The sequence below is a fragment of the Giraffa tippelskirchi genome, chromosome 7 (assembly GCF_054371585.1).
Source record: "Giraffa tippelskirchi isolate mGirTip1 chromosome 7, T2T-mGirTip1v1.2.pri, whole genome shotgun sequence".
Lineage (NCBI taxonomy): Eukaryota > Metazoa > Chordata > Mammalia > Artiodactyla > Giraffidae > Giraffa > Giraffa tippelskirchi.
The window spans coordinates 6,377,865-6,398,178 of NC_137281.1; the positions used below are offsets into that span (position 1 = coordinate 6,377,865).

The following is a 20,314-nucleotide window of genomic DNA, read 5'->3' on the forward strand; positions in this document are numbered from 1 at the left end:
CCTCCCAGACTTAAAGCTTCCCAAGGCCCAGAGCTGGATCTGAAAGATTTCCTCACTCTCTGCCCCTCTGGTCTCCTGGCCAGCCCATCTAGCCTCTGGTGCTGAGGGTCAGGGCCATGTCCGGGTTGTGAGCTCCTCAGGGGTGGGGCTTAAGTCTGATTAAGTGCTCTGTCCCACGGCCGCAGCGTATAGTAGGTTTAGATGCATCTTTGTTGAATGAGTGAGTGAGTGAACGAATGAATGAATGATGGATCAGATGCCTTGAATTCCCCGCCAAGACCACGCACACCATCCAGCTCAGAACACTCAACAGGTATTTGCTTCAAGCTAGATTGAATGACTCCAGAAATGAATGAATGATTTGAACGAATGGCTTTTGCATGACTCAACTCCACATCCTCATCCTTTCCGGGCCCATTTCCTGAGCACCTACTGTGTGCCTGGATGTGAGATGGATCAGACACAGCATGGCACCCATCCTCTGGAGGGCGGGTGGGGGCGCAGTTCACAGTCTGGCAACGAGGCAGATGTGTAAACAAATAATTACAATCCAGTGGGATGTGTGCTTGCGCCCCAGTACATACAGGGTGCTCAGGGGTGGAGCAAACTGCTGTTGGAGATGAACGAGATGCTCTTGGGCCTGTGCCAGGCAAGGTGACGGTGGGGGCAGGCAGATAGGCAAAAACACACGCAGCACTAATTTATTGTCGAGTTGGGGAGACAGCATGTGCACGCAGGGACACACACTCACACTCACAAACACGCCCGGAAGACAAACCAGGCTAACTTTGCCTTCCAACTGGGGGGCCATCGGACTTGGGCGATCAGAGTTGTGCTTTCACAGTAGACAGATGAGCGCTAGGATCAGAAAGCTTGGTTTGAGTCCCAGCTGCCCCACTGACTGGCTGTGTGACCTTGGCCACGGGTTTGCCCTCTCTGAGCCTGTCCCGTGGGAGGGACCTATACAAGCTTCCTTGATGGGTCTGTCATGTGAAGAGGGTGAGACCGAGGAAGTGTCTGGTGAATGCTGGTTAGACTGGCGTCTGGGGGATTTGGAATAGAGCTGAGCTGGAGGCCAGGTTGGGTTCAGCCAGGCCAAGTCAGAGGAGGAGGACTCCCCTCATCCAGCAAACGTTTATTGAACAGTTCTATGGGCCAGGCACCATGCCAGGCCGTGGGTGCCACAGACAAAACCTTACCTCTCCAAAATAGACAATGGAGTGGGGGAGAGATGCTGGAGATGAATAAAATCGAAATGTAATTTCAGGGAGGCAGTATTATAAGGAAAACAAGTTAATTCTGACTTAGAAGAATGCCCAGCACACAGCAGGTATCATATAAATTAAAATAAAGCCAGGAACAGGTCAAGGGTTTATTTTTGACAAGGTCACCAGAGGGGCCTTTTCTGAAGAATTGGCCTCTGTGCAAACATGTGAATCAAGTGAGAAAGTGAGTTGTGTGGAGAGCTAGGGGCAGAGACTCCCAAGTCGAGGAAGCAGCAGGTGCAAAGGCCCTGGGGCAGGAGCATGCCTGCCAGAGAAGGGAGGCCAGTGTGCCTGCGGAGCTGGGAGTGAGGAAAGGTGGTAGCAGCTGGGGTCGATGAGGCTGGGGCTGGGGGTGGCAGGGCAGGCAGATCAGCAGGGGGCCTCCCAGGCCAGGGCAAGGGTGTTGGGTCTGTTGTGACTGACACTGGCAAGGAATTGATCTGGACTTAGATGGCATTGTCTCCCACCCCCCCGACCATCCAGCCCTGGCCCCCTCTGCCTCCTGCCTCCTTCCTCTGGGTCTAGCGGTGTTCTAGTAAGGGCTCAGGAGTCCAGCACACCTGGGCTTGAATCCGAGGGCTGATCGTCACCGGCTCCCTTTGAAGCCTTAGTTTCCTCATCTGTAAAATGGGGACAGTCATTTCCATCTCATGAAATTGTCGGGCTAGTCAGTGGCTACTGCCTGTATGGTGCTCTGACATGCAACACAGTAAGCTAAAACACCAAGAGGTCTGACTTTGTGGCTCTCAAGCCGGATGCTCCTGCACCCTAGGGGACATTTGGCAGTGTCTGTGGACGCTCTTCGCTGTCACCATTGAGGAGGGAGTGCTACTGGCATCTAGTGGCAGAGACCAGAGAATGCTGCTCGATGCAATGCACAGGATGGCCCCGCCACAGAGACTTGTCTGGACCCTAAGTGTCAGTAGTGCTAATGATGAAAACCCCTGTTGGGAGGTTGGGGTGAGCAGATGCAAGCTATTATATATAGAATGGATAGACAGCAAAGTCCTACTGTAGAGCGCAGGCAGCTATAGTCAGTCTCCTATGATAAACCATTCTCAGGTGGCGCTAGTGGTAAAGAACCTGCCTCCCAGCGCAGGAGACATGAGACGTGGGTTTGATCCCTGGGTCGGGAAGATCCCCTGGAGGAGGGCATGGCAATCCACTCCAGTATTCTTGCCTGGAGAATCCCCATGGACTGTAGCCCGCCAGGCTCCTCTGTCCATGGGGTTGCAAAGAGTCTGACACAACTGAAGCGACTTGGCATGCATGCACGCAAACCGTAATAGAAAAAAATAATTTCAAAAAATGATATAAATATGTGTGTATAACAGATTCACTTTGCTCTACAGCAGTAATTAACACAACATTGTAAATCAACTATACCTCAGTAGAATAGTAATAAGAAGAAGAAGAAAACCCTGGTTTAGGTTAATAGCCATCCAGTACACTGTAACCCAAGTCACACGTAATTTTTAAATATCCCAGGAGACACTTGAAAAAAAACAAAGGGAAAAACAAACAGGAGACATTAATTTTAGTAGCATATTTTGTTTCAAAAACACTATCATTTCAAGTAATCAGTATAAAAACTATTGTGCTGTGGTCAAGTGTTAGTGTGGGTCGCTCAGTCGTGTCCGACTCTCTGTGACCCCACTGTCTGTAGCCCGCCAGGCTCCTCTGTCCATGGGATTCTCCAGGCAAGAAGACTGGAGTGGGTTACCATTTCCTCCTCCCGGGGATCTTCCCAACCCAGGGATCGAACCCGCGTCTCCTGCATTGGCAGGCAGATTCTTTACCACTGTGCCACCTGAGAAGCCCCCATAAAAACTACTGGAGAGATTTAAACTACATTTTTCAAGTCCTTGAAATCCGGGGTGCACTGCGCATACACAGCACCTCTCAGTGTGGACCGGCCACATTGAAAGGGCCAGTGGCTGCTGTCCTGAGCAGGCCGGGTTCCCATCAGATGGTTCCAAAGGTTCTTAGCGCACTGTCTGTGTCCGCTCGCGGTGACCTTAACTGTTTTTCTCTTTCCTTTCACCCTGTGCCACTGACCACCAGGAGACGTGTGCTAGGATCCTTCTCTATCGAGGGGCCAACAAGGATGTGAAGAATAACAGTGGACAGACCCCCTTCCAGGTCTGTTGGGGCAGGTGGGGGAGGCATGAAGAACGCAGAGGGGCTAAAGTTTGGGGGGCTGGGAAGGAGGCCGGCGATCTGGGAGGAGAGAGAGGCTGGAGTTGCTGGGGTGAAGGCTGGGAGGGCAGGGCAGCTGGCCGGAGGCCTCAGTGTTCCCTGTTTGATTTTCCTCTCTGTCCTGCCTGGGTCCCCCTTACCCCCTCATCCTAGGTGGCAGTCATCGCTGGGAATTTTGAACTTGGGGAGCTGATCCGAAACCATCGAGAACAGGACGTGGGTGAGCGAGCTAAGGGGAGAGGTTGGGGTCCTGCGGGGGGCTGCGTGGTGGGACTGGGGAGTCAGCGGGCCTGATCCGGGGGCCAGGAGGGGATCAAATAAACCTTAGAGGTCTGCGAACACCGGGGCAGCGGGAGGGGTCGGGCTCCAGGCGCCCGGCTCTTTCTCGCCTGTCCCCCCCCCGGTGCCTTCCCCACCCGACCGTCTCTGGCCTCCTGTGTGTCTCCCCACCTGCCCCCTCTGACCCCTGGCCTCCATGCCCCCCTCAGTGCCCTTCCAGGAGTCCCCCAAGTACGCAGCCCGGCGACGGGGACCCCCGGGCACAGGGCTGACGGTGCCCCCCGCGCTGCTGCGAGCCAACAGTGATACCAGCATGGCCCTGCCCGACTGGATGGTGTTCGCTGCCCCAGGGACCTCGTCTGCGGGGGCCCCCGGCCCCACCTCAGGGCCCCAGGGCCAGGCGCCGCCTGCCGCCCCCAGCACCAAACTCAGCAGTGGGACCCTGCGGAGTGCCAGCAGCCCCCGGGGCGCCCGGGCCCGCTCCCCGTCCCGCGGGAGGCACCCCGAGGAGGCCAAGCGCCAGCCCCGTGGACGGCCCAGGTAGGGGAGGGCTCAGCCCTGGTCCAGCAGACCCCACCACCACCTGAATCCCCTCCTGGGAGCCACGGCTGCCCCGCCCCCGCCAAGCCAGCCCAGCTGCCCACCTCCTGTCCCACGGACAGCTGTCCCCCTACCCCGCTGCATCCAACTCCCTGGGCCCCACCTCAGACCACCAGGTCTCCCTCCTAACCCCAAGGAAGTGAGGACTTCGTGCACCGGTCTGGCAGCCGCGTCCAAATGCACCAGAGTTTAGCTCAGCAGCCACTCCGTAGGCCAGGGATGGGAAGGGTGCCCAAGGGAAAGGTTGGTTCCAGCCCCTGAGGACAGGCAGACAGACAGACAGCCTAGGCAAGGTGAGAGGAAGCTCAACGGAGTGGGGGTGGGCGAGGAGGGAGACGGGAGGGGTTTCGAAGCCTGGAGATGAGGGGAGGTGGGGAGGATGAGCAGGGGGCATTGGGGGGAGCCAGCTGGAAGGGGTCGGGAAGAGGGTGGGCGAGAGGAAGATGGTGGCGGTCTGGGGATGGCGGGAAAGACGCTGGACCCAGCCCAGGAGGAGGCTGGGAGTCGCTGAAGGCTCGTGAGCCAGGGATGACATAGTCAGAGCTCCGCTTCAGGAAGCTGAATCAGGCAGGGTGTGCAGGCCCGTGGGAGGGGACAGAGCCGGAAGCCAGGAGGCAGGAAAGGGGGCCGGCAGCCCGCAGCGGACAGGCAGGGGGAGCCCCCAAATGCCCTCTTCCTCCCCACCACCTACCCCCGGCCCCCCCGAGGACGCCAGATCTGGAAAAGGCACTCAGACCCCCTCCCCTACCCTGATGCTCCACCTCCCACCTACCCCCAAAGGACCCCTGTTCCCCCAGAGGCGCCCCCTCCCTCCACTCCCCCCTGCCTCTCACACCCTCTGTGTATGCAGCTCCAGCGGGACACCCCGGGAAGGGCCGGCCGGGGGCACGGGGGGCTCCGGGGGCCCCGGGGGCTCCCTGGGCAGCCGCGGGAGACGCAGGAAGCTCTACTCGGCGGTGCCCGGACGCTCATTCATGGCCGTGAAGTCCTACCAGGCCCAAGCCGAGGGGGAGATCTCCCTGAGCAAGGGCGAAAAGATCAAAGGTAAAGGGGCAGGGTGCAGCCGGGCTGTGGGCAAGGGTCGGCAGGAGAACTCACCCCTCTCTCAGAGAGGGGTCGGCCCACAAGCAACAGTTGTCCAGCACCTGGAACATCCAGGGCACGCTGGAGACCTCAGAGTGCCCCTTCCGCCTCCGAGGAACAGACAGCGGAGCTCAGATGCTGCGCTGCCAGGAGGCGGGGTCCAGGCAAAAGAGAGGAGATGAGCATCTATGGGACATCGACCCCACGCGGTCCCATCTCGCTCACCGTCACCCTCTAAGGCGGGTGTCCGGAGCCCACTATACAGTTGAAGGGGCAGAGCCCCGCACGGGTGAAGTGACTTGCCTGAGGTCCCCAGTCCGAGCCCACAGTTCTTCTCGCTCTCTTGTACGGAGAGTGAGGGACACGCCGCCTTGACTTCACCTCCTGCCTCTGCCCCGCATCTCCATCTGAGACACGGGGTGGTGCCTGCTTCCCCCGGCTCTGATGAGATGGCCGGTAGGTGAAGCCGGTCCCTGCCAAGGGCGTCCAGACAGAGGCTGCTGTCACGGGGCTTTGCCTCCCTTCTGGTTTTCCTGTCTTCCTCTGGAAAACCATGCCAGGATCCCCCGCGTGCAGACTTCGCAAGGCTGCGGATGTGTGTTCTTGGACAGAATGGTGCTTCGGAGACAGGAAGTACCCTGCCGTAGTTCATTGGAGGCGGGGGAGCAGTTCTTTGCCTGACTCTAGGCTGGCAGACGAGCCAAGTCACGTAGGGGTTGAGAACCAAGCTGTCTGGGTTCAAGTCCCGGCTCCTGCACTTCCTAGCAGGGCGGCCTCAGGCAAGTGACTTCTCCAGGGCTCAGTCTTCTCATCTGTACAATGGGACCCTTGCGAGGATTAAAGGAGTCAGCTCTTGGAAAGCCCAGAAAACAGTGATTCATACCTAATAAGGCCAGCTGTCATTATCGTACACAGCCCCCACTAGGGGCACTTAGAAGGAAGAGACCCTAGGCCCTGGGGGAAGCTGAGTCCAGGGGTGGAGGGGGGATCTTCCCACAGGAGACATGGTTTAAGTGGGCCTTGAAGAGCGTGCCGGGGTCAGAGTGTCAGTCGGGTTGTGTAATTACATCTGTCTTGTAGTCTGTCTCCCTGGTGCCTAAGTTTCTGAAGACGAGGTCACGTGTCACCAGGGGCCGGGTCATCAGGGCCCAGGTTAATGACCCAGCTCACAGAGGGCCTCGGTGCACACCTGCTGAGTGAACGGGTGAATGGATGAATGGCCAAAGGCAGGAGCTAACTGTGGGGGCCAGGCAGGGGCAGTGCCTCTGCGGGGGCGGGCAGCGTGCCAGGGGAGTGTGTGTGTCTGTGTCTGTGTGTATAGCCAGGTGGGGGTCAGTTCAGTCACTCAGTCGTGTCCGACTGTTTGCGACCCATGGTCTGCAGCATGCCAGGCCTCCCTGTCCATCACCAACTCCCGGAGTTTACTCAAACCCATGTCTATCGAGTCAGTGATGCCATCCAGCCATCTCATCTTCTGCCATCCCCTTCTCCTCTTGCCCTCAATCTTTCCCAGCATCAGGGTCTTTTGCAATGAGTCAGCTCTTCGCATCAGGTGGCCAAAGTATTGGAGTCTCAGCTTCAGCATCAGTCCTTCCAATGAATTCTCAGGACTGATTTCCTTTAGGATGGACTGATTGGAATTACTTGCAGTCCAAGGGACTCTCAGGAGTGGAGCTCAGGTCTGTGCAAAAGAAGAAAGGGCAGCTGAGGTTAGAGGTGAGGGAGGCTCCCACAGGCAGAGGGCCATGGGCTGCATCTCCTATGTGTCTTTCTGAATGTCAAGCCCAGTCATCCGATGCGCTGCCCTGTTTTCATATCCTTTCCTTTTCTTAAAAGTTCCCTGATTGCCTCAGAGCACACCCACATCCATGACGTCACTGGGCTTTATCATAGCCCGATTAAAGTAGCAGGTGCCCTCTGCTCTCAGGATCAAAGCCTACGGCCTCAGCCTGGCCTACAAGCCCCTCCTCTGTCCACCCTGCCCCCTCATCTCAGGCTACTCTTTCCTTCACCTGAAGGGTTCTAGGGACCTTATCCTCCTTGTCCTTCTTCAAACACCCCAAATCTTTTTCCACCCTGAACTCTTTGCACATGCTGTTCCTCTGCCCAGAAAGCCTTTGCACCCTCTCTTTGCCTCCTCCACTCCTAGCATCCTTCAGGCCTCAGCCTATATGTCACATCCTCTGAGACGCCTTCCTGATCCCCCTATGCCATCAGATTTATTTATTTATAAAGATTTTTTTTTTTGATGTGGACCATTCTTAAAGCCTTTACTGCATTTGTTAGAATATTGCTTCTGTTTTCTGGTTTATGTGGGATCTTGGCTCCCCGACCAGGGATCGAACCCACAGCCCCTGCATTAGAAGGCGAAGTCTTAACCTCTAGGACTACCAGGGAAATCCCCTCATCAGGTTTATATACTCCTATCTGGTCTTTTTCCAAAATTCCTTTCCTTTCCACCCTCAAGCCCTGACCTCAGTTTTCCAATCATGGGGTCACTTGTCGAGTTATGCCTCTACTGGCTGCCAGTCTGGAAGCTCTATGAGGACAGGAACCACGTTTGCTGTGTCTGACAGCTCTACTCACTTCCCTGGTGGCTCAGACAGTAAAGAATCTGCCTGCAATGCCAGAGGAGACCCAGATTTGATCCCTCAGTTGGGAAGATCCCCTGGAGAAGGGCATGGCAACCCACTCCAGTATTCTTGCCTGGAGAATCCCATGGACAGAGGAGCCTGGCGGGCTACAGTCCACGGGGTCACAAAGAGTCGGACAAGACTGAGCAACTAATACAACAGCTCTACTCAGTTCCTAGCCTGATGTCTGACTGATGACTGGCATGAAATACATATTTGTTTAGTGAACAAATGACTGATTCCCAGATCATCCAGCAGGGCAAGGCAGAGTTAGCCAAGAGCCCAGACCTCTTGTCACATTTCTGCTGTCTTCCGTGACCTTGAGCATCTCCTGGCTGGGGTTTCCCCAGACCCTCTCAGGGGAGGCGATCGGTGCAGGGCAAAGCATCAAATGGCCCCAACCCCAACCCTAGCATGGCTCGAGACACCCCTGGGCAAGAGGTTTTTCTACTCTGGCTTCAACTTCATCTATAAAATGGGAAATCAGTTGTTACCTACAGAGGTGTAAGGATGGAGTGAGTGAAGGATGTGGAGGGCCAAGTGGGAAGAGAGCTGTGAAAGATGCTGGAGAGGTGGACGGCTGTGGGCTTGTTACTGTCGCTCTCGTCATGATCAGGAACAGCAGCAGCAAAGCACTGGAACAGAGAGGTAGCAAAACAGGAGTGTTCAAATCCAGGCTTCATCCATGGGGAGCTGCAAAACCTGGAGCAAATGAGCCTGAGTTTCTCCGAGCCTCTGTTTCTCCATCAGTAAAATGGGGCGAATGACAGTGCCCCCTCTTAGGGTCCTGGCCTCAGTGAGAGTTGGATAGACATTAACTGTCCCTACTGCCCGCTCATCACTGTGGATCAATGTATGCTTGCTGTCTAAGCGGTAGGGGTGGTAGGCAGGGGCCTCCGGTAACGAGTAGGGGAGAGAAGGAGAGACGATTCTAACCTCCCGTCTAGAGCCAGGGGAAGAAAAGAGAGACGGAAGGAGGGGTCTGGGAACAGATGACAAAAGGTTAAGTGGCAAGGAGACTGCGGGAGGTGGCCGGGGTAGTGATGAGGTATAACACGTGACCTAGGAGCCTAGCGGGGTTTAGGAAAATTACGGAATAACTGAGTTGTGACTGGTTACCAGGGAGATGAGAGCCAGTTGTGGACATGTCCCTCACTTGCAAGGACCACGTCATGGGACACAGCCCTTCTCCCCCGTGCCTCTTGGTGTCCCCGTTGTGTTCTGGAAGCTACTATGCAGGAGTGACTACCTCCCCCTTCCCCCTTGTGGGGCTTCCCCTGTGGCTGAACAGTAAAGAATCCGCCTGCAATGCAGAAAACAATGCAGATTCAATCCCTGGGTCCAGAAGATCCCCTGGAGGAGGAAATGGCAACCCACTCCAGTATTCTTGCCTGGGAAATCTCAAGGACAGAGGAGCCTGGCGGGCTACCGGTCATGGGACTGCAAAGATTCAGACATGACTGAGCAACTGAGCACACACGCATTTCCCCCTCGCCCCTTCCTAAGGATGCCCTTGGGCCAGGTTCTGGGCAAGGTGCTGAGAATTGTGGAAAGGCTGTGCATCAAGTGTTGGGAGCGGGCAGGGGAGGGGAGGTCTAGGCAGCATGGAAATGCAGAAATGTTTCTATTCTATGTCCCCACTCCCCATCCAGTGCTTAGCATTGGGGAAGGAGGCTTCTGGGAAGGCCAGGTCAAAGGTCGCATCGGCTGGTTCCCCTCTGACTGCCTGGAAGAGGTGGCCAACCGCTCCCAGGAAGCAAAGCAAGGTAACAAGGAATGCCCAGGTGTCTCCGACTTACTCTAGATTCTCATGTCCCTTCCTTTGCCCCTACTGGTGCGGGTGGGATACTGGGAGGTCGAAAGGAAGGCTTGGGCCAGGACCCCAGTGGGTGAACCCATGATTTCCAGAGTAGAAGGTCCAAGGTCATCCTTTGTCCCCCTGCAGAAAGCCGAAGTGACAAGGCAAAGAGACTCTTCCGGCATTATACCGTGGGCTCCTACGACAGCTTTGATGCCCCAAGGTAAATGTCCTTACACCCTCGGGCAACCCCCGCCCCCACCCCAAGTCCCTCCCTCTTCACCTTTTAAATATTTCCACCACCTCAAGCCCCCTCTCTTGTCTGCTCCCTCTAACGTTTGATCCGGGGTGGAGGGAGGCAGGGTTAGCTTCAGATCACACAGCCCAACCCCAAACCATCCTTGGCAGCCACTGAGACTGCCCAGCTCTGGGGTAGCCAGACACCAATGAGGTGGACTGGGGCAAGGTGGGGGTGCCTGGGGGCCTGGGGAGCTCACCTGTAGGGTGGCTGGAGGCTCCCGTCTCCTTCACGTGCCACATCTCTGTGCAGCGGAAGTGTGTGCATCCCCTGCTGGCCATGATGGGCGGGGGGGGGGGGGGGGGGGATGGACGAGCAGAGCCTCCAGGCGGGGTGGGGGCGGGAAAAGGCACACTGACACCTTTCCCCTCCCTGGCTGCTGGCTGACTTGCTTCTGAAGCTTGATGGATGGGATTGGCCCAGGGAGGTGAGAGGGGAGGGGAAGGGAGGGAATGGGGTCAGGAATGGGAAGGAAGGGGTGCCTGGGGGCGTATGGGTGTGCATTTGCACCTCCAGAGCTAAAGTTTCCCTGTGCGTGACCGTCTCACAGTCGGCGAGCATCCCTGTACAGATTCCCCAGGCGTGTTCTTGCCTGTGTGCCTCTGTAGGTGTGCATGACACATGTCTGTGTGCATGTGTGGCCGGAGGCCCTTGGAGTTCTAGCCCCGTGCACATGCCCGGGACAACGAGAGGGTGTCTCCCGCTCGGTACAGATGGGGGCATTTGTGGCTGTCATTTCTGGGTGCACGATTGTGGCTCATTGTGCGGCTGGCTCTCTCTGCACCTCTCTTTCCCCGAATCCGTGTGTCTGAGAATGAGGGCCAGTGTTTTTCAGAGATGTCCAGTGTGTCTGCTTACCACATGGGGACCAGCAGTGGGTCTCTGCACATGCCTGTCCCTCTTCATGCACGTCGCTGTGTGTGCGCATTAATGCATAAAGTTGTGTGCATGCATTTGTGTCTGTCCGATTGATCTGGAATTCAGGACCTGGGGTGCTGGGGGAGGGGAGGGAGGAAGAGGGGAGGACCCCAGGGTTTGAGTTTCCAGAAGGGCCAGGCTGTGGGGGAGGGATGGTCATAACTGGGCATCTGAAAGATGACATCCCCCCCCACACCGCTCCCCCTAATCCAGGGAAGGGTCTCCTTGTTCGTAGCATCCTTCCATTAAATGTGTCCAAACCTACGTGTCTGTGTTCTGGCCAGTGGGGATGGATCGGGGCGGGGGAGGGCCGGGGTGGGGGGGAGGAGAGAAATGACACTATGGGAAGAGAGGGTGGGACTGGGGTGCCACCCTGCGCCCCAAGTGTCCGAGGCGCTTGACCATTGTGCGTGTTCGCCTGGCACGTCTCCGGCTCTGGGCACTGGGTGAGTATCGAGGTCCCCCCCCACCATCCGGAGTCTCCCCATCAGCCTCTGCTGCTCGTCTCTTGTCAGTGTCTCTCTGGGTCTCCCCTTGGCTTTGGTTTGGGGTTCGTTTGCTCTACCAGCTGGATGAGGGTGGTCGCTCAGCTTCTTCCTCCTCTTTCCTCTGCTTGTCAAGTGTGTTGCTGCCCCTCTTCCTCCCCTCCTGCCCGCTGGCATGTGCTGCCCTGCGCGCGCGGCATGTCTGAGCTTCTCCTCCCCACCCCCAACCCCCGGCTCTCCCCGGCCCATTGTGGAGTGGCCTGGCCCGTGTTGTGACCCTGCCTCCCTGCCGGCGCTGTGCAGTGCCGCCGCGGGTAACCCCTCTTGGCCTCTGCTACCCTCTCTCCTCTCCCCGGGGGTCTGCGGCGCTCTCTCTCTCTGGCGCGAGCCGTGGTGCGTGGATGTCCCTCCGCCTGGACTTCTTTGCGGGGAGGGGTGTCTCTCCCTGCTCTGGCGCCCAGTCTAAACGTCCTGGCTCTCCCTTTCGGGCCCCTTCCAGACTGTCGGGGTGCATCGTGCGTCTCTCTGCCGTGGGGGGTGGGGGGGAGGGCTCTGCGCCCCCTCCCGGGGTCTCTCTCGCCGCGCCGTAGCCCTCCCGGCTCGGAAAGTGGGGCTCGGTGTCCGCGCGTCCCTCGCACGCGGTTGCGAAGCGTCTCGTGTGATGTTGTGCGTCCCTCTCCCCGCGCTCCCTCGCTCTGCACCTGCGCGGGAGGGCTCGGGAGGGGGGAGGGGGGCGAAGGGGGGGCCCAGACCGGAAGTGCCTCCCCCTTCTCCTCCCCCCGCGCTCGCCCCTCCCCCGTCTCCCGCCAAGGGGGCCCCCGCGCTCCCCTGCCGGCCCCCTCCCCCCGGCCCGGCCCCCTCCCCCGCCCGGCGCAGGACGCCAAGGGGTTAAGCCTCGCGCCCGCCGCCCGCCTCCGGAGCTGTCCGCGGTGCTGAAGCCGGCGCCGTCCGCGGTCCTCGCGCTCCCGCCGCGGCCCGACCCCGCGGCCCGCGCCCCCGCGGCCCCCCGGCATGTGAGCCCCCGGCCCTGCCCTCCCTCCCGCGGGAGGGCGCGCGCCCCCTCCCCCTCCCCCTCCCGGCGCGGGTCAGCATGAGGCGGGGCCTGGGGGCCCGGACACGGGGGTTCGGCCGAGCGGGGACGGGGACGCGGCGGCGGCGGCGGCGGCGGGGGCGGCCGGCACCGGGACCGGGGCCGGGGCCGGGGCCGCGGCGGCGATGGCTCTGTCAGCGGTCGGCGGCGGCGGCGGCGGGGGTCTCGGGGGCGGCCCCGGGGGGGGCTCCCTGCCGCAGCCGCCCCCCGCGCTCTCCTCCAGCTGGCCGGCCCTGGGGCCCCGGCGGCGCAGCGTCTGGTATATCTACAGGTAACGGAGCGCGCCGCCCCTTTTCCCCCCGCGGCCCGACCCAGAGGCTCCGGCCCGCGGTGAAGACCCTCCCCCAGCCGCTGATCCCCCATCCCTGGGGCTCCCTCCCCGCCCCCAAGCCGCCCGCCCCCTTCGCCCTTCTCCCCTAACCTCTCGACACTAAGCCCTTTCCGGACCCCTCTTCTCTCCCCTTCGTTTTCTCATTCCCCCCCACCCGGGCCTCTCTCCCCGACTCCCCCCCCCCTCCACGCACACACACACTCCTCCAGCCCCTCGTAGGCCCTTCTAGGCCCCCTTCAGCTCCTTTTCCAGGACGTCCCTCCTAAGGAGGCCCTCCAGACGGACTCCGCTCCGGGATTCGGGCCCCACTTGTCCTTTCTGCCACCCTTAGCGCCCCCACTCTAGAGCCCTCCCCTCAGGCATCTACACCCCAGGCCTGCGTTCCTCTGATCCCTGTGTCCCCGCACCCCTTCACGGAGTTGGCAGGTCCCCCCATTCATACCCCTCTCTCCCATTCACAGTCATCTCCCCCCATCACACACGCATCCCGCCCCCGTCTCCCCTCCCCTCCTCTTTTTCCGCTGCGTGTCACTGTGCGACGGTGCGTGTGTCCCTGTGGCTGTGGCGGTGTGCGTGCGTGTGTGTGACTGCCTGCAGCCCTGTGTGTGTGTGTGTGTGTGTGTGTGTAAGCGAGAGAGAGAGAGAGAGAGATGGTGGGCTCCCAGCCCACCCCCCCAACTGTGTCCATCTGTATGTCCCTGTTTGCCGGCGTCTATCTCTGTGTGTGACTTGGAGCAATAGCGAGGCTGTCTGGGGACTAGTGTGTTTGCGTGTGTGTGTGTGGGGGGGTCGTCTGTCCCAGGGACTGCGGCTGTGTTTCCCAACACCCACCCTCCTTGACCAGGCCTGTCCCCTCCCCCACAACCATCCTTCACCAGTCCCCATCCCCAAGCCCCCTCTCCCTGCCCCCAGGGGTCCGTGCCTGTGTGGGGCACGTGTGCTGAGACGCGGTGGAGCTTCTGCACAGGGAACTGCATCTGCTTCTGTGTGTTACTTCTCAGCATGGGAGGGGGCTGGCTTCCCTGCGCGCGGTGGAGGGCGGGGGGCCCTCTGGACGGGCCGTGGAGAGGCCCCGTGGAGCTGGGGACACAGGGAGGGGCTGAGTGCCAGAGGGGGGGCGCTACGTACAGCAGAGGCTCTGGGCTGTGGGATCCTGGGTGTGCGAGAGGGACCTTCGGGGTGGGGGTGGGGGGAGTGAAGGCTGCTGCAGTCCCTGTGTGTGGGATCTGGCGAACAAGAGCTGGCCACTGAGCTCCAGAGGCCGCTCAGGGTCGCCGAGGGATGGCCTGAGGCGGAGCATTGTGTGTGCTCCTGCAGGGCAGGTAGTCAGCCCTGCGGGAGCATGAATGGGGTGCTGCGTGGGTCGCGAACGGTAGGGCAGGGGGCGGGGTTAGAGGGTCTGGGTAGGAGGGTGGCAGGATGGAAACAGAACAGGGGGAGTGGGGGATACTGAAGTCGGGGGAGGAATGGGGAACGCTGGAGCAGAGCGTGTGCGCGGGGCGAACGGAGGAATGGGGTAAGGAGGGGGTGCAGGAAGTGTGAAGAGGATTGGGGGGCGGGGATTCAGGCAGTTCAGGGAGAGAACAGAGAGGAGATGCAGGGAATGTAAATGAAATGCAGCTGCCAGTGAAAGGAGACAGAAGGAAGGGTGAAGTGAATTGAGGATGCGAAAGTAGGAGGAGGCTTCCACGGATGAGAATGGGGTGGGGGGTGGAACTGGAGTAGGAAAGAAACCTAGGATGCTGTAGGGGATACAGTGGGGTTCTATACTGAGGCTCGAGAGGCTGTGGGAGGGATGAGGGCAAAGGAGAGGGAGAGCTGGCCTGAGAGGGGGTGAGAAGGTCACAGAAATCTATGGGAGACAACTTTGGGAAGAGGGATGTGGGGTGTGCAAGGGCAAAATGGGAGGTGGAGGGACGGCCCCGTGGGGTGTAATGAGGGCTTGCAGAAATGAGAGCTGGTGGGGAGTGAGTTAGGGTCCTGGGGAGATTTCAGATGACTTGAGGAGGGAGGATCCAGGTGCAGAGCAAGAAGGTGTACACAGGAGTAGGGGAGAAGGAATACCCAGTTGTAGGGAGCTGTGGGCACAAGAGGGCAATTGGGCAGTTAGAGGAGGATGAGAGAGACAGCAAACAGAGCTGGGGGTTGCGTGAGAAAGTCATGGCAAGGAGAGGTGTATGTCCAGGATGGGGAGACTCAAGAGGGAGGGATAGGGGTGATCTGCTGGTGTTGGGATATTATTGGGCTATTTGGGTTGCCTACCACTCCAGTGTTCTTGCCTGGAGAATCCCGTGGACAGAGGAGCCTGGTAGGCTGCTGTCCATGGAGTCACACAGAGTCGGACACAGCTGAAGTGACTTAGCATGCATGCAGGCATGGGTTGCCTATGGGGAATTCAGATCTTGGCTGTGACATTTTTTTCTGCCAGGTGTGATCTTGAGCAAATTTATTTCTCTGTGCCTCAATTTTTTCATCTATAAAATGGGAATGATAACAGCCAACACCTCCCAGGGGTTGTCATAAGGACTGAATGAATACATAAATGTAAAGTGCTTGGAATGCCATCTGGCATTCAGCAGCTGTTCAATAAATGTTACTTGTGCTACCGGCATAGCCTGGGATAAATTTCAGGCACTGGAGGGGCATGTTCATGGTGAATTGGGGGCAAACGTATATGTGCTGGGGTGTTTGGTTTCAGTGGAGAGGAGGTGTTACTATTGCAACTACCCGGGTATTTTCTTGGGAATTGTTGAAGAATGTTGTTCACTGTGTGAGCTCAGGCAAGATGCTTGACCTTTCTGTGCTTCTGTTTCCTCATTTGTGAAGTGGAAATGGTACTCACGCCTACCTAGAGACTGGCCATGGGAGATGATTGACTGAGTCATTTACCTGTGAGGGGCTTCAGATACTGGTTGACACATAGCACGGGCTTTTTCTTCGCATCTAATGGATAAAGGAGTCTTACTGAATTGTATTAGGGGCTGGATATTTGGGGGAGGCTTATGTATGAAGTGTAAGGAGAGTGTGGGGGTGAAAGAGAGATTGAAGGGGATGGGGGAAAGGTAGGGTTTGTGGGATGGATGAAATGAAAGTGAAACTGCTGTAAATGAGGAATAAAGGGGATCTGAAGAGCATTACTGGCCACTGGGGGCCCCCGGAGATCTGGAAGGACTATGGGGGCATCAAGGGCATGAGGGCTTAGAGGAGGATGTCAGGCTATATGGTGGGCACAGAGCTGGGGACAAGGATGCTATGGAGTTCATGGTCAGAAGCAGGCAGCTCTAACCTTTCAACCCATTTCTATTGGCCCCATCGTTCACCCACTCAAGGAGACTTCTTGACCTCTTTCCTCCCCTTCTTCATCACTTTCAACCCCTTCCTTCCTCTTCCAACATCCTCTCCACTCAGATACAAGGTGATCGATCCCTGGGTTGAATATAAGGTCTAGAAGACATAGCAGATATTGTGTAGACATGTTTACTGGAGCATCGTCAACTCTGAGCCAGGGCAGTTGTGGGCTGTGTCTACATGTGCGAGCCTGCTGTTGGGCCCACAGGGTTCTAATAATGGGTGGGAGCAGGGCTAGGGGTCAGGGCGCATGTGCAGAACACTGTCCCTAAGGTACAAATGTATGGATGCGACCATGGACGTGTTGGGGGTCATGGGAGTATCCAGTGGGGCTTGCGTGTGTGGAGGGGGTTGGTGCTGAAATACAGTAGGAGCACATTAAGTATTATTGGTGTGTGCTGGTTTGTGTTCAGGGGGCGTGTTATGGGAATAGACTGAGATCAGAGTGTGGGGGAGTTATTATTGGAGCATACTGGGATGTGTGGGGGTTTGCTAAAATATACTGGAGTATTCGTGGAGGGCTGTTTTGCCAAACCTGTGGGGGTAGGTAATTGGAACGCGCAGGGAGCATGCTTGTCTATTATTGGAGTGTGTTGGGGCCTGTGGATATTATTGGGGTATTCTGAGGGGGCTGCGTGTGCGCTGGGCCGGGTTTCAGACATGACTGCAGGGTGTCTGGACATGGCACGGCATGGTGCCTCTGGGGGCAGGGGTAGGGGAGAGCGGGTATTCTGAAAAGCCTGGAGCCAGGGTGCCTGGGTATTCCTGCTGTATACTTGGGCTCCTGGAATGGAATGGATGTGCAATCCTGATGTACACTGTGGTGACATCTAGGGTTTGGGGCTGTGACCTGAGTGAGCCCGGGGCAGGTGTTGAGGTACACGAAATAGGTCTGCGTTTAACTGAACTTTCCTGGCTATGTAGCATTCCCTAAATGTGCTGCTGGGCTCTGGTGGCCTTACAAGGAACTCTTCACGTATTCACATGCAGTTTTCATTTTGCTAGAATCCTCTGACCGCATGAAGGAGATCCATTTGAGTATGCCAGGAAGTAGATGTCATCGCTGCACGCTAGAATTCTCTGTGGCGATGGAGATGTTCCGTATCTGGGCCATCCAGCGTGGTAGCCACTAACCGTATGTGGCTGCCGGGCCCTTGGAAGCGTGGCTAGTGAGACTGAGGAACTGAATTTTTCCATTTAATTTTTAATTAATTTGCATATACATAGACACAGGCAGCTAGCGGCCACCATATTGGACAGCTGCTGAATAAGCAGTGTTACAATTTGCTCAGGGACCTGGGGAGATGTTATTGTAGCATATATATGTATGTATGTGTGTGTGTGTGTGTGTGTATATATATATATATATATATATATATATATATATATATATCTAGTCTGGGAGTTGGCAGAGGTTTCATCCAAGTACAACTGTCCTCTGGACCAAAAGACTTGACCAAAGACAGAGAACACATCCTATTGCGCGCACACTCTGTATGCAGCACTCTGCTGAATACTATATACACTATAGGTTAGGGAACTCACACAGTGACTCACACAGGAGGGGTCTGTCATCGTCCCCTGCGATAGACAAGGCAATGGAGGCCCCAAAGGTTAAAGTTGGGGCTCAAGGTCACAGACAGGAAGTGGCCAGCAGGGCCTCCAGCCAGGCTGTCTGGCGATCTGGCGGTGTACCTCTGCGTTCCTCCCGCCCGTGCTTGCTGAATGGATGGGTGGATGGATGCACTGATGGATGAATGAGGAAAGAGTGAGTGGGAGACCGCGCACTCCGGGCTCCGAGGGGGAGAGGCCTGTCAGGGCTGCTGTAAGCAGATGCACGTGGAGTGGGTGAGGAGGCTCCTAGGAGGGGGGGCGCGGAATGAAGGGTTCCGGAGCTTAGGCTCAGGTCACCAGGTGGCTGGCGGGGCACCAGGTGGCTCCGTGTCTCATGATCCCTTTTCCACCCACCCCACCCCCGCCCCTCCCCCACCCTCCCCGCCAGCGATTACATCATCAAAGAGAAGACAGTTCTGCTGCAGAAGAAGGACAGTGAGGGGTTTGGGTTCGTGCTCCGGGGGGCCAAGGGTGAGTGCCAGCCGGGGAGGGGACGGGAGAAGGGCTCTCTGACCCAGGGGAATGGACAGGGGAAGGGACCCCCCCTCCCGGGGCCCCTCCCCCGACCCACCCACCACCCCACCCCGGGGTGCTGGTCCCTCAGCTACGGTGAGGCCTCCGTGACTTGGGTCTGAGCCCCATCCCCTGCTCGGCCTCTCCACCCCCTCCCCTCCGACCCCGCCGGCTCCTCCCCATCTGCAGCGCAGACCCCCATCGAGGAGTTCACCCCTACTCCAGCCTTCCCGGCCCTGCAGTATCTGGAGTCAGTGGACGAGGGTGGCGTGGCATGGCGGGCTGGACTGCGAATGGGAGACTTCCTCATCGAGGTGAGTCCTGGCCCCCAGCCTCCCAGGGGTCTCTTCAGAGACCCAGGGCTTGGCCCACCTGCCACAGACACGGCGCTTCCCCCTGGGACCCTAGCAACAAATCCCCAGACTCCTCGTTATCCATGCCAAGATGTGGCTGCCCAGATCCAGATTCTCCTTTGGCACCAAGCTTTCCAGCCCTCTGCCCTGCCCTTCCCCCCCACCCCCTCCAGCAGCTAGCCAGCCTCTTCAGTGATTCCATCTGAAAGCCTCTCTGAAGCATCTCAGAAGATAACAGAGCTGTCCCCTAGGGCGTAGGTGCGCGCATATGTGTGCGTGTGCAGGCAGGCACGCGCGTGTGCGCGCACACAGCTGGAGGACAAGGAGGGAGAGGGGCAAATAGGGTGGGCCCAGCCCCTTCCTCAACCCTGAAGCCCTAAGAGTTACAGGAGTGGAGAGGTGGGGGCTTGCAAGGGGGGCAAGGGGAGGAGAAGAGTGACCGGCAGCGCCACAGACAGGGCAAGGCAGGAGGAGGCCACTTCGACGGGGACCCGGAAGCAGAAAGCATCCCACCCCTCACCTATCGGGTGTGGTTTGGGGGTGTCTGTGCCACAGGTGAACGGGCAGAATGTGGTGAAGGTCGGCCACCGGCAGGTGGTGAACATGATCCGCCAAGGGGGCAACACGCTGATGGTCAAGGTGGTGATGGTCACCAGGCACCCGGACATGGATGAAGCTGTTCATAAGAAAGGTGCTCCTTCCCCCGACTTGTGTGGTCAGGCTTGGACACTCCCCCTGCCCGCCACTGCTACTGGACTAAGACCTTCTGGAGCCCTAATGACCCAATGGTCCCCACCACCAGCAGCAGCCTTCCCCCTCCCCAAGGCTGCTTGATCATGACCCTCAGGAGAGGAACTGAGCGAAAGCTTAGCTTGCTGGAAGATCCCCTGGAGAAGGAAATGGCAACTCACTCCAGAATTCTTGCCTGGAGAATCCCATGGACAGAGAAGCCTGGCGGGTTACAGTCCATGGGGTCACAAAGAGTCGGACACGACTTAGCGACTAAACACCATCACCAGCATCTCTTCTCTGAGCTCTAGGAGCAACGCATTGGTGGGGGGGGGGTGTGGTCGTGGTGGGGGGCGGTTCTGTCCATGGTGCTGATGTCTGACCTCACTGTCATTTTTTTCCAGCACCCCAGCAAGCTAAGCGGCTCCCGCCCCCAACCATCTCCTTGCGTTCCAAGTCTATGACCTCCGAGCTGGAGGAGATGGGTGAGCTTGTGCGGCTGCCGGGGACCAGGTGCTGCGGAGGGAGAGGGGGCCGAGGGCGGCTGGACCACCCCTTGGGTTTGTTAGTGTTGTTAGTGACCAGGGGCTCTCGTCCTCCTGTCCTCATCGCGTCCCCCAGTCCACAGGTCAGACTCCCTCTGACCTGCGTGTGTGTCGCTGGGAAAGGGCGTCTGAGAGTCGGCTTTCCCTGGTCCTCTTATATATGTTTCTCTGTCGGGGTCTCTCTCTGGGTCTGTAACGCTCCTCTCTGCGGGTCCCGGTTTCCTTTCTAGCCC

At 58.2% G+C, this 20,314-nt stretch overlaps 1 protein-coding gene across 1 annotated transcript in view; it reads left to right on the forward strand.

The window, feature by feature from the left end:
• The window catches only part of SHANK1 (SH3 and multiple ankyrin repeat domains 1), a 47,952-nt gene that overhangs the window by 9,280 nt on the left and 18,358 nt on the right, over positions 1 to 20,314 (forward strand). The window contains exons 8-18 of the mRNA XM_081514560.1: positions 3,330 to 3,407; positions 3,618 to 3,684; positions 3,953 to 4,283; positions 5,194 to 5,387; positions 9,712 to 9,825; positions 10,005 to 10,080; positions 10,556 to 10,582; positions 18,330 to 18,412; positions 18,644 to 18,768; positions 19,363 to 19,498; positions 19,941 to 20,021. Coding sequence (XP_081370686.1) covers positions 3,330 to 3,407; positions 3,618 to 3,684; positions 3,953 to 4,283; positions 5,194 to 5,387; positions 9,712 to 9,825; positions 10,005 to 10,080; positions 10,556 to 10,582; positions 18,330 to 18,412; positions 18,644 to 18,768; positions 19,363 to 19,498; positions 19,941 to 20,021 — 1,312 coding nt within the window. The remainder of the gene's footprint in view (positions 1 to 3,329; positions 3,408 to 3,617; positions 3,685 to 3,952; positions 4,284 to 5,193; positions 5,388 to 9,711; positions 9,826 to 10,004; positions 10,081 to 10,555; positions 10,583 to 18,329; positions 18,413 to 18,643; positions 18,769 to 19,362; positions 19,499 to 19,940; positions 20,022 to 20,314) is intronic.